At 39.7% G+C, this 13,345-nt stretch overlaps 1 protein-coding gene and 1 long non-coding RNA gene across 5 annotated transcripts in view; one reads left to right on the top strand and one right to left on the bottom strand.

Moving 5' to 3' along the window:
- Positions 1-591: 591 nt before the first annotated feature.
- Positions 592-13,345, bottom strand: part of sardh (sarcosine dehydrogenase) — a 28,433-nt gene continuing 15,679 nt past the window's right edge. For both annotated transcript variants that reach the window (XM_023961177.1, XM_023961176.1), the window contains exons 11-22: positions 12,587-12,677; positions 12,342-12,483; positions 11,087-11,170; positions 10,887-11,000; positions 9,818-9,956; positions 9,297-9,410; positions 8,914-9,061; positions 6,396-6,489; positions 2,866-3,028; positions 2,605-2,773; positions 2,332-2,467; positions 592-1,773 (exon numbers count right to left, since the gene is read on the bottom strand). In XM_023961177.1, the coding sequence (XP_023816945.1) occupies positions 1,645-1,773; positions 2,332-2,467; positions 2,605-2,773; positions 2,866-3,028; positions 6,396-6,489; positions 8,914-9,061; positions 9,297-9,410; positions 9,818-9,956; positions 10,887-11,000; positions 11,087-11,170; positions 12,342-12,483; positions 12,587-12,677 (1,523 nt within the window). In that variant the 3' untranslated portion in view covers positions 592-1,644. The remainder of the gene's footprint in view (positions 1,774-2,331; positions 2,468-2,604; positions 2,774-2,865; positions 3,029-6,395; positions 6,490-8,913; positions 9,062-9,296; positions 9,411-9,817; positions 9,957-10,886; positions 11,001-11,086; positions 11,171-12,341; positions 12,484-12,586; positions 12,678-13,345) is intronic.
- Positions 6,497-10,303, top strand: LOC110016079. Of its 3 annotated transcripts, none has more exons than XR_002291355.2 (4): positions 6,497-7,908; positions 8,954-9,047; positions 9,247-9,357; positions 9,805-10,303. It is a non-coding gene; the product is annotated as an uncharacterized LOC110016079 (long non-coding RNA). The 3 variants fall into 3 exon arrangements; XR_002291356.1 differs by having other exon boundaries at positions 6,499-7,875; positions 9,244-9,357; XR_002291354.1 differs by having other exon boundaries at positions 6,500-7,908; positions 9,244-9,357.

Here is a 13,345-nt window from a genome sequence, read left to right as displayed (position 1 = left end):
ATGACTAACATGAAGGTTTCTGAGAGTGGATCGAGGCTCATGTAAACACAATCATTGCTGCAAAGCAAAGCAGCGCCTGCATGGACTATTCAATGTCATGACATACCCAGAACCTCATTACTTTCTTATTTTAAACTGCATTTCGAGGTTGTGCTGCTGCTTAAAGCTGCCTGCATAAGCTCCACTGAGCAAGTCATGCCGGTATCAGGGAGTGATGATGCTCCCTGCTGCTTCTGATCTCCTCTAAATTAAACAATGCTTTCGATAATGAAGATCCAGTGTGTTTTTTCTGTTATTGGGATATACCAGTTACATACATGTAAATATATTTGTTACATAAAGATATTGCTAATCACAATTGAATAACCGACATCAAACACAAAAAAGGGTTGTTTGTCCTTAAATGGTTAATGTCACTGACTGTCCGTGCCATGTGACACTGATAAAAATAATCCTTTACTGGAAAAATAAAGTTTAAATAGTGATTATTGGATAACTCCTTACCAAAAGTAAAAAAAATGAAACACATTTACCTTTATTTTCTTTGTAGCAATTAGTGGATTTATGATCAAATCAAAATTACTCGTCAGAGGAAACAAAGCACTCTTCTTTAATGAATATCAAGAAAAGGTCATTCTAGCCACTTTAAACTGCTAACCACTCTGGTGTTAAATATTTGAAAGAAAAAAAGAAAACTTTAAAGAGCTTTAAACATCAAAAACATTTTGAACTGAAACGCACTACTGTGTGATCAACAATATTAAACATTCAAAACGAACCACAATGTTTAATAGCAAAAAAAAAACAAGTTCTGTCTGTGCTTTGTCTAAACATCGACATAATGTCAAGAATTCTATCAAAAGTCTAAATGTTAATAATGAACTGTTTTTTGTTACAGTCATATTAAAAATTATTTTTTTGAATGAATTTTTACTTTTAAACAAAGTAGGAGTAAAACCAACCACACAACCTCAGAAATCAAAGCTGAAAAATTAGACATCCTTTATTTCACATTTAGAATTGTTCACTTATTCACATTATGTTTTGTGCAAACACTGTACTGTAAACCTTTTCCATGGAGACAATGTTGCAAATGTTGATAAATGATTAATGACGAAGTTGTTAACTTTGCTAACAACTGCTAAAAGTTGTCCTGAATTAAAAAAATCTTTATGCAGCCATGTTTTCCAACTTTTTAAGAGGAAAGAATACTAAAAACAAAACACTTACGAGTCATAAGTACATTAAAGTGTCACATTGCTGGTAAAAGCTAAGACATTTAGAGTTTAGTGGAATTAAAAAAGTCCCACGAATGTAAGTTGGACAGATTTAGAAAACTGTCCCACAATGTGTTATTTACCATTCCTGGATAACGTCTGAGTTATTTAATGTTAGACAAGATCAAAGAGTTTTCCAGATCATTACTTCAGCTAAAACAGGATTAAACTGGATTATAGGCATTTGCTTGTGCAATAGGGATTGATCCAGCAACTCTGATGCAAACATTGCACTCTTTGTGTTTGCCCAGGTGCCCAAATGGTTTATAACCAAGTAAATCTCATCTTCAAAATAAGCCCCCCAAAAAAACAATGATCCTGTTGTTTCAGAGGATAAAAGTAAACAAAGCTGCTTCCTGAGCGTCTGTCAATCATAAATGCCTCTGACACGTTTGTTCTCTGGGTCAAACGGAGATTTGAGGTGGGCTTCTGCCTTGTACGTCACTCCCATCCTTTCCAAGGTGAACTCGCCACTTTTAATAAATTCTGCACTCACCTAAAACAAAATAAGAGAACAGGAGATTAGCAAAAAAACAACAATAAATCCTCAGCCAGACAATGAAGGCAACTTCGGTTAATCCAGCAGACAAACATCAGGATACAGTCTTATCAAGTCGGCCTGTTACGTACCAATATGTATCTACTGTATATGAGGTTTCCTTACAGGGCCTCAAATCTGGCAATGTAATCATTTAATCCCAACTAAATCTGATTTAATCAATTGATTTCCAAAGCATTCCGATGACATTTCACCGATGTTTCAAATGATTAACCAAAAGTAAGCCACCAAAAGTAAACAAGGTATGTATTAAATTTTGAACATCATCGTAAAAATAAATGATGCATGAGTATTATTCAAAGTAATAAAAACGTCCATTCAGTCAACTACATTTTCCTGAAATTCTAAACGGTTCAGTTTTAGCCAAATCTGGTAAGCATTTCAGGTTAGCATTTTCTTTATTTCTGACAATATTTTTAGAAATCCTCATAAAAGTTGCTGGTTAAAATCTCACACTGTTAATAGGCATGGTGAAGTTGCATTAAAGACTCTTACCACTCCTCCATCTGGGTTTCGAATGTACCCATAACCGAGAGTTTTATTGATGTAAAAGCCAAAGTCAGATCGCCGCAGGTGACCGACAGGAACACCATTACGGAAAATGGCCTCCAGACCAAACATTGGTACTGTCCTGAGAGGTGGAAAAAATAAAATAAAAGATAAAACAAAATTTAAACAGAAATGGAATAATGCATATGTACTATATAGTATATTTATATAGAGATGTATATGTTGTAAACGCAGTCTTATGATAGAGGTTGTACTGACTCATTAACGGTGAAGCAGACGATGCGCCTCCTAAGCCCCTCCTTCTTTTGCTTCTCTAGTCTATCTCTGCCCTGGAATGGGATGGAGCTCTTCAGCTTGCATGTGAAGGCGAGCCCCGCCTCCAAGGGTGTGTCATCAGGGCGTAGGTCGGCGTGCCAGTGTCTATATCCTAAAAGATACATAAAAGCAAGAATGCCAACCAATTTACTTTGAAACCAACTTTAAATAGCAACTTTTATTTAATTATTATTTCTATTTGACCTTTCTCTATGCTCAGAGAGTCGATGGCTCTGTAGCCTGAGTTGATGATGTCGTGTTTGGCACCAGCGGCCATGACAGCTTGGTACACTGGAATACAGGAGTTTTTGGGAATGTGCAGCTCCCAGCCCAGCTCCCCGACAAATGACAGACGCATCGCTCGCACCTGGAGGACACATGGAGGCGGAGACTAACCATGCATGAAGTACACCCAAAAAGTGCCACACATTTCTGTCCTCATTTAAATGTGGTAAGTATTACCAGTATGAACAACAATAGGGACAAACTAGAGTCCAGAGTTTGATTTATGAAAAACAATGGAGGCATGATGGATTTATATTCATTGTGACACAGACTAGGTAAATATTGGAGAAAAAAAAATAGTAAACACTCCTTGAAAACAGTGAAGATGAAACTGTTCTAAAAGGCACATTTTCTGGTGACACTGATCTGCACAGATGATGAACGTCATTTTAAAGACCCCCTCCCATGAAAAATTGTGTTTTTGGTGTTTTAATATGTTCTTGTGGCATTTTTCTGATGATGGAGGACATGTATTCATTTCTGAGCATTTCTTCATTGAAATCATAGTAAATCAAGAGCAGACGAAACAAATCCTGTTTGAAAAAGCTTCAGGCTCCCTGCTCCCCTCCATTCTAATGCATCCACTTGTAGACAAATAGATTCATGTACGTCTTTGGTTTCCTCATCTAAGATGGCATCTGGCTCAAACCTGTACGGCTGGACGGCTTCCATATTGTTCGCCATTTTTTGTTGCAATGGTAAAGTTAAGTTTGGGCTGTAAGATACTGAGAGAGGGAAAACAGGTGGATTATGGGACGTGGGGGAGTGCTTACTCCGCTACAGAAGTTCCACCCAAAACTCAGAGGGGAGTTTCTGATGAATTACTGCCACCCTGCAGCAACTATGTTCTATAAAAAGCCAGTTTTTTTATTTTGGCTAAAAACGACAAAATAATAATTAAAAGATCAATGGGAATGCTTTTAAAATAGATCAAAAGAGGACTGGAGTGGGACTATGTGTCTGGTCTTCTGACAAAGGATCACTTATCACGGTTAAGTTAGGGGAACCAACACAAAGAGTCTTTTCTTGAATCCAACAAATCAGGAATAAATATGTCGATATCTGAACAGAAGGATCACTACTGAGTTCAGAGGAAAGCATCGAAAAGGTGAGGAAGAGTAGAGTTGATGTTTCCAGAACAGTTTGCCTTCTTTGTTTAAAAACTGACATCTTTTCTGTCTTTATTTCAGCAGATAACCGACTTGGAGAATTTAAAAGGACTAAAATGTGGAGAGAAAACTCCTCCAGTTTCTCTGGAGGAGTTTAACGCAGCACATCCATCTGACCTGGACGTACTGGGCCCCAACATATTTCACATAAGACTCTGGGGAAAGAGTAATCTTTCTTGAACTAACCATGAACAAGTGCACCGTGCAAATTTTAAAGGTAAAAAAGCAGAGAAGCGACCAGAAAAAACATCAACAGCATTAAAAAAAAACTAGAAAACAGAAAGAGACAGGCAGCGACTAATGAGCAATGATGTGGTGCTCATTCTGCAGCCATTAAAATGTCACCCAGACCAAAAGAAGCAGCACTCACACACATGCACAAACACTCCTGTAGAGCAGAGAGAAGCTGCTTAATGCAGTCGCCAGCATGTTGCCTAATTCACACAGCAGCAACCCACAGCGAGGATATGTGTCACTATATGCATCTGCACAGCATGCTCTTCTCATACAAGGTCAAACAGACAAAGGTCAGATCAATGTGCGTAGACGAAATGAAAACTCCTCCTGTTCCAGAATTCGACTGAAAATAAAAAGTTCCAAATATTACAGTTCCTCCACTGCAGGAGCATATTTACCATCAAATCCAACTCAGCGATGTTTTTGACTCTTTGCAAAGTCCAAAGCAAGGGTCAAGTCTAACATTTTAAAATGAATATTTATCAACACGAATCGTCCTTAAACTGCTAGTGGGGACATAATAACAGGCAGGTGGGGTTTCTGCATTTGCAATGCAAGCTTTGTAAAGTAAAGTTTTTATTTATAGACCTGGAAGTGATATCCTGGAGCTGAAAAAATAAAAACTAAGAAGAATCTATGGACATTATTTACAAGCCCCCAGACCTCAAGCCTCAAGTCAAAACTCTGGACTTAGAGCAACTCAAGTCTGAGTCTCTAGACTTCAGTTCATCTTCCATGTTAGGAAAGGGAAAAGGACACCAAGAATAATCCAATATATTCTGATTTCTCATGCTTTTTTGGATTTAATTCCTTTATTTACTATTCACCACAAGCCCAGAGATCACCCATCCCATGTATTAAATGTCTATGTGTCATACTTTTCTTTCCGTTCAGCTTTTCCCCTTCAGGTGTCACCACAGTGAATCAGCTTCCTTCATCTAACCCCGTCTTCTGCATCCTCTACTCGAACACCAGCTACCTTCATGTCTTTGTTCCCTGCATCCATAAACCACCTCTTTGGTCTCCCTCTAGACCTCTTGCCTGGCAGCTCTAGACTCAGCAACCTTCAACCAATAGATTCACTGTCTCTCCTCTGGACATGTCCAAAACCTCTCAGTCTGGCCTCTCTGACTTTATCTCCAAAACATCTAACATGTGCTGTTCCTCAGATGTAGCCATTCCTGGTCCTATCCATCCTGGTCACTCCCAAAGAGAACCTCAGCTTCTTCATATCCGCTACCTCCAGCTCTGCTTCCTGTCTTTTCCTTGGTGCCACTGCCTCTAGGCCGAACAACATGGCTCGTCTCAGCACAGATTTCCTTTCATTTGAGCTGAAACTCTTTATCACACACCTGACACTTTTCTCCATCCATTCTAACCATTCTGCACCAGTCTTTCCACACTATTACTCTGGACTGTTGACCCTACATCCTTCAAATCCTCCACCTTCTTTTTCTCTTCTCCCTGTAACCTCATTCTTCCACCTGTCATTCACAGACGTATTCCATCTTACGGTGGCTAACCATCATTCCTCTCCTTTTCAGGGCAAACCACCACCTCTTTAGCTTGTCCTCCACCTGTTCCCTGCAAATCACAATATTGTCTGCAAACATCATAGCCCATGGGGATTCCTGTGAAACCTCACCTGTCAGCCTGTTTATCACCACTGCAAACAGGACGGGGCTCAGAGGTGACTCCTCTGTCACCCCTACAGCAACACCTCACCACTGTCTTACAGCATTCACTACATGTCCCGCGCCGCTATAAAATACTTTTGACACTCCAGACTTCATCGTACAATACAAAACAACAGCCGTAAAGCAACTATTGCATCTGTAGTTCTCTTTCTTGGCATGAAACCATACTGCTGCTCACAAATGTTCACTTCTGCCATTGGCAGTATTTCTATGCAACATACTGCACATCAGTTTTCCTTGTGCACCAAAAAGATCCCTTCTATTTAACACCGTTTCACATTTAAAGAAAGATGGGAAAAAGAAAGGAAGAAACTTTTCATGTCAGACATGGCACTGCTGTTTTCACCTGATGTCCGGCTGCAGTGACAACTTTGTGAGTAGAAAATGGAAAAGCTTCGTTGCTCAGGTCTGTGTCCAAAACCTCCTGTAGTACATCTCGGCTGCAAATGAGGAGAAAAAAGGTGATAAAGTGAAAACGTTTGGCTTTTGATCAAACATTTAAAAACTGACTTCAACTGCTAAAAGACAATGCAGAGTTTACCAGCAGGTCTTCATATTTCACGTCTAAATATGTTTTTCTGCTAAGTATGAAGGAATTACAGAAAAAAAGGACAAATGTTCTTTTTCTAAAAAGTCTCATATATTCCTGAATCAATATTACATAAGGTTGAGTCAACAGAAAAAAAATAAGAACTATGTTTAGTATACTTTTCTGCTTCCACGCTGGTCTGTTTGTGAGTGGGAAGGAGAAAAAACAGTGTGAAGCCTGTTCGACCGGATATTTTTGCATGAGCGGAGCGGCAAAGCCAGGGCTGGGGATATTTGGGGACAGGCTCAGGTTATGTTTGTATATTTGTGTGGGAGTCGTATTCTTCTGAAAAGCAATCGATGCGTCACAGATGTAGAAATGTGTATGGGCGAGGAGGGGCTGATATGCGAAGAACGAGATTCCAGCGCATGCTATAGACATGTGAGCTCAGAAACACGGGCTGCTTGCATTCTCCTTCGAGCTTACATTCTGTTTGTGTCCTCCTTATTTAGCGAGCTGGAGAGACTTCATGGATGTGTGTCATGTTTGCAGAGGGGGCACTTGTAACCAACAATTTGTTTCTCAGAGTTGCCACTTAGCCGTGGATCTCAGCTGTTGATTTGGACGAGCAATTCACATGAGATTTCGCATCTTTTAACCATTTGCGCAGATGGTTCATAATTACAGAGCCTGTGATTGAGTGCTCATTTTACCTTTTGGAACATGCTGCTGAGCTGTCTGGGAGAAAAACTGCAAGTCTAACTTTGCTCACTGGAGGATTTGAACAAGACGCCGAGCGGAGAGAAGAAACAAGTCAAACACATTTGCATAAATGCTGTAATCTCCTCTCTCCATGAGCTCTACACGGATCAATTTGAGTCGTAATGAAACAAAAACCAAAACACGAGGAAAACTATTTCCAGCCATTCCTCATACATGCTCCACATGATTAGAGAGAACCTCCCACATATCAAGATCATTTAACTGCATTCTGCATGCATGAGGAAACTCCATTTGTAATCAACATGTGTATCTGTCACAATATAGAACTAAATAGGATTACTGCTAGCAGTGACGCAGATGCTTCTAGCTTGACGTAAGCAAAAAAAACTAAAACAGTGGAGGTAAATAAGAATCAGTGGAAGTGCACCAGAGGAGTAATAGGAGAGAAGACTACTGAAGACGGGACACGAGGAGAAAATAAACCTGGGAGAACAGCAGAGGGAAAAAAAAGCCCACGCACAGAGCAGAGTGGGTGAACCTAGCTGGAGGTAGGAACGAAGAACAAAGACAAGAGGTGAGGAGGCAGGAGGAGAGGAAAAGAGAGGAGGTGAGCAGAAAAGAAAAGAAAGTATTGGTTGCCTGGGTTGTTTTGTTATTGAAAAGAGAAAGCTGTGGGGAGCTCGAGGAAGGCTAAGGAAGCTTGGACCAAAACACAAACTTTCAAGCATGCATGAGAACTTTGGGGGGACTGCGACCTTTGGAGCTGAACTGATGTTGAGCTGTGTTTAACAAACATCTATCCAGATACGACAATCCTTTACGAAACCATATGGGCGATTATCTGCGTGAATGTTTCATACGGGCCAGTCAACAACTAAATAAGAACAATGATAGCAGTTTTTTCTAATCAAGCAACCACTTCTAATGAAAAGTTTATGTAAATGTGAGTAGACACACATCTTGCATTTAAAACTTTCTCGTTCATGGGCAAGTTTTCAATGAGAGAAAGCCAATTAAATGAATAATGAGAATGAATACGAAATCCGGATTTCCACATAGAATCTAAAACCCTTTAGGTCCACTTTAGCCAGTTATTCCAATGAGCAAAAGAGATGAGCAACAGAAACTCCTTTTTGTGGCTCAAATCTTGTTGGAAGTCCTCTCTTTCTTTATGTAAACTCTCCTCATTTGCTTTTGCTGTACCTTAAGGGTCACTTATCAACCTTTAAAGTATCTTGAAGTCTAAGGAGACAATATTCTGTATCTCTGTACACCTGTAAATTTCTCTTGTTGCATCTTTTTCCATTGAGTCCATCAAGATCCTAGTTTTTAATCATGGTGTGATGACACCATACGTAGCACCATGGTGACTGTCTCAGTATTTTATGGATGGTTGTGATTGACAAATCTTTTAAATTTGTTAATCCTCATTTTGATGAGGTTTATTTGTTAAGCATTAAGGTCCAGATCTACTATTTGAGACAAACGGTAAAGCCTGATTTGGATTCTCCTTTTTAACTTGAATTCTATTAGCTCAACTTTGTTTCATAGACACAGTTCACCCCTGACTCGCCCATTTTCTCCAAACTCTGCCCGCCTTTCCTCCTCCCACCTTTTGGGTCCCTGGATGCTGATCATCCCCATGTCTTCAGAGAGGTCTGTCAGCTGGCAGCGGAAGCCCTGGTCCTGAAGAACCGTTTGAATGTGGTTCCAGTTGTGCTCGGCAACACCACCTCCAATGGCCAGGTAATATCCATCACCTTAAGAAAAAAGATGATTAAGGAAAACAGTACAAAAAGAGACAAAAAAAAGCTAAAAAAGAAAAAAACCTGTGAAATTCTAGCACGTTTACCATTACTCATCTGCCTCAAAGAAAAATATTCAATCAATGACCTCTGATCTGTCTGCGCTCAAAATCCCTCTTTTCATTTTATTTTCTTAGCAGCTGCTTTCAGATAAAGTGGCATCAAAAAAGAACCACACTCTGCTTCTCACCATTGGATTCAGGAGCCAAGGGCAAGTTAGCAGCACTGGGCTCTAGTCTGCTTACTGTCAGGTCAGCCTCTGCTCCTCCTCTTTTATTCAACATACAGGTGTACACAGTGGAGCCTGAAAAAAGCAGAATACACACATCAATTAAAAACCACAAGTATTTTTTATGTTTTGATTGCTGTTTATTTTGAATTATCAACCCTCATTTGTAGTCAGTCTTCTGCTTATAGCTCACATTTTGAGATTATTAAACTGAAAATCACTGCAAAAATCTCAAACACAATAGAAACCACAGGCTTTCTTGACATGCTTAAATTGAGAGCTGATATTTTTCAGATTCTAATATTGGCACAAGCTGTTTTCCTTCGTCATCTCTTTCACCATGGCATTTTCCTGTCTTCCTTCTTTCCATCAATCTTTCTGTGTGTGTGTGTGTGTGTGTGTGTGTGTGTGTGTGTGTGTGTGTGTGTGTGTGTGTGTGTGTGTGTGTGTGTGTGTGTGTTTCGAGCAGCTGTCCAATTGACCTGGCTTCTTGTTGACATCAGCTGTGAACAGCCAATCAGCTGCCTTCTTGGCATCTGGTCCGGTGAGATAGAACTTCCCAAAGTAGGACATGTCAAAGACAGCCACGCCGTGTCTGCACGAGAGGCACTCGCTCTTGATCTGCATGGAAAGACACATCGCACATATTCAATAGGAGTCCTACATACTAAATCAGAGGTGGGCACTGAGGGCCGCATTCCTGCATGTTTTCCAGCATACCCTGCTCTGGCATGTTCTAATTGGCTGGACACACCTGAACCAGGTAATCAGCCATGAGTAGGGCAAGATTATTGGCTGGACACACCTGAACCAGGTAATCAATCATGAGTAGGGCAAGACTATCTGGAAATCATGCAGACACACCGGCCCTCGAGGCCTGGAATTGCCCACCCCTGTACTAAATGGTTTGTAGCTGATCCATCATTATCCTGTGCACCAAAGAAAAAAATAAAACATAAAAAGTTGAAGTTGTCTTGATTTTGCAAGTCATATGATGAATTACCGTTTCAAAAGATGCCATTAAACTTAGTATCAAATGAATACCTGGCTGTTTCTGCCTAAAGCCCACAGGGTTCTACCTAGATGATTGACAGAGTACGGGGGTGGCTATGGCCCCCTGCCTCACATCCCCTTTAAGAAGCCTTCATGTTTGAGCACTTGGGAGTACAGCTACCACAGAGCTGAATTTGACAGCTCTGACAGTAGCTTTCTTACAGTGAGCGAGTAGAAAACCAGTATATAAAACTTTTTTTTCCTACAAAATTGTCTCTTATGGTGGGATTTTTTTTCTTATGTCTAAATATTAGTAAATTTTCCATTCAAAATTTCTGCCAACTGAGGATCTATTTATGATTCAAAATTTTTTTGAAGAAGTTGACCCAATGTTGCTTAGCAACAAGGAAGCAAGATGAAAAAAATACTTAATTGCACCGATGGGAGAATGCTGTGATAACAAACTACTTTAAATGTGTTTGTCCACACATTTTCAACATTATATTCATGGTCATTGCGTAAACAGACTGGTGTACACATCAGGCCTTGAAGTCTTACCACATTGTGATGTGGAGGAAAGTCAAAGGTGTATTCTTTGGCCAGGAGTTCACTGTATTTGTAAGATGTATTCTTCCTTTTTCCATAAGCTCCATAAAAATCATAGTCCTTAACCTTTTAATAACATAAGAAAACGTTAGAATGATTACTTTTTAGCACAAATTTCTTTTTATAAAAAGCCTTGTAAGTGTCAATCTCACTGGAGCAGCTCCATCTTTGTTGAACCATCCAGGTCTCTCCCAGCCATGTCGTTCTTGGAACACACAACCCTGCTCCGTCAGAATCTGCAGGAAAAACATGTTAAAAAATTAAAAAACACCACAACCTTTGCTGTTATAAAGACACAACTATTAAAATAACAAAAGAGAACAAGTTTAAACAAAATACTAGCATCAAAACAAAGACTAGTGCTGCTTTTTAACAAGTGGAAAAGTAAAATCACAAAAGTGGACTAAATGATAAAATTGTCTAACAGGAATCAAAAAAAAGATGAGAAAGTTTTTTTGGCATGAACTGCATCAAAAATCCTCTCCATTCTTGAAGAATGTCTAGGTGAAATATTTTGGGGCTCTCCATCCTCCCAGTTAAAACTGACAGTCGCCCACAGTTCCTACTGTAGGTATGTTCTGCAGCTTTACCCCCCCAGCGGCATCAAGCTGTCTCTTGCCAAAACTTCCTACACGAAGCTATATTTAAGATCTGTGCGACTGAGGTGGAGAAAATGTGCGAGGGATTGCTTTTTCGTGCTCTGAAATAACCACATTTTTCATCCTCAACTTTCAATATTTAAATAGAAAAAAAAATAAAAGGATAGGTAGGGAACGAGCTACAGACCATAAAAACATGGTGGAATTTTATTTTGAAAATCAATACAATTATTCATAGTTTTTACACCCCACCTTCACACCTAGCCTATTTTAATTTTTCCTGTGCTACTTTGTGATCAAAACAATAGCGGACAATACATTTTCTGAAATTACCTTGGACTTAAAATAATTATATTATAAATGATCTTGTTGTGTTCTTGCTTGCATGCATGTATGGAAAACATGGATTAAAATATATTATATACGCATGAAACATTAGAATGAAGAATGAACTGGCAATATTGCTGACAATATAATCTGGAAAGTTTGAAGACGACACGAAGAGAGAAGTAAACCCGGCAGCAAAAGCTGCATTGTTTTATCTATACAGGTCTGCTTTGCATTCCTGACTGTAGCTGCTGGCAAATACTAAGTCAACAATGCTCTTTTTAGTGTAGGCCCAAAAAAAACAAAAATGCATTAGAATGACAGAAAACATGTTTCTCTGTCTTTGCTTTTATAGGGGAGCAGTTTGAGAAAGTTAAAAAGCTTTCAAGGACATTAATGTAACCCCTAAAAAAAATGTTTATGCCTTCTTATTATTGCCTGTGACTGATCGAACACACTGAAGGTCAAACCTGCGGTGTACCTGATGGAAGGGGTCCTTTCTCATATTTCTGCCTGCCAGCGGCTCATCAAAGGGAAACGCCACAGAGTAGTTTTTAGCGTACGACTCATGGCTCCTCTCTCTGATCCAGCGGTTATTGTCTGTGAGTGAGTGATGGAAACGCCTGAGAGGAGATTAAGAACATGAAGACTCAATGATGGTCAGAAGATTGAGACAGTTTTTCGGAAATTCCCCCTCTTTAAAAACACATCTCTTGGTGGATTTACCTGATGTCATATCCATACATGTCCCTTTCAGGGCGGCCGTGTATGATCCAGTGAGCGAGCTCTCTACCGCATCCACCTCCCAGCATCATACCTGACTCACAAAGCAAACACTGCCGTTAGCGTCGATCCATCATTTTAAACCCACTTTCACCTAAAAGTAACATTCAGCTCATTTATGGAGCAACCAAAAGTAAGCATATCATTTTTATGTCAGATTAAAGAGGAGAAAATTCTCTACATTCAGAGAGACAGCTCTATTTCACATTAAGAGCTACCCAGATTAAAGACGTCACCATGGGAACCAGGAGAGGGATGGGGATGTTTCTTTGGTTCCTAGATTGAGGACACACCACTTGAATATTGAGAATGACTAAAAAGTTCTTATTGGAACTTATACAAAAAGGATAAAAAGATATTTGTATTTACAATGACGGAAGATATTGATCATGAATAATCTTTATTAAAAACAGACGTTTTTTTCTAATCTTTAAAATATAATTGCGTGGATAGAATAGCTCCAGTCTCTTCAAAAAATGTTGATGCAACTAGAATGTTGCCACCAGGGCTGACAGCAAACTCCCCATGTGTTGCATCAGTTTGAATGGAGCCATTTGGGAAGCACAGGACCAGCCGTTGGTCCTCTGCCATCATCTTTAATGATCCATAGCCCACAAAGTATTGTGCTGACCTTAGCTCCAGCATTTGACCCTTGCGCACAGCACCCCCCCGAGCAATCTGACCCCATCATCTGCCAACCAA

Source organism: Oryzias latipes, chromosome 12 (assembly GCF_002234675.1).
Source record: "Oryzias latipes chromosome 12, ASM223467v1".
Taxonomy (NCBI): domain Eukaryota; kingdom Metazoa; phylum Chordata; class Actinopteri; order Beloniformes; family Adrianichthyidae; genus Oryzias; species Oryzias latipes.
The sequence above is the reverse complement of the archived record's forward strand: the minus strand, read 5'-3'. Positions and strand labels throughout refer to the sequence as shown.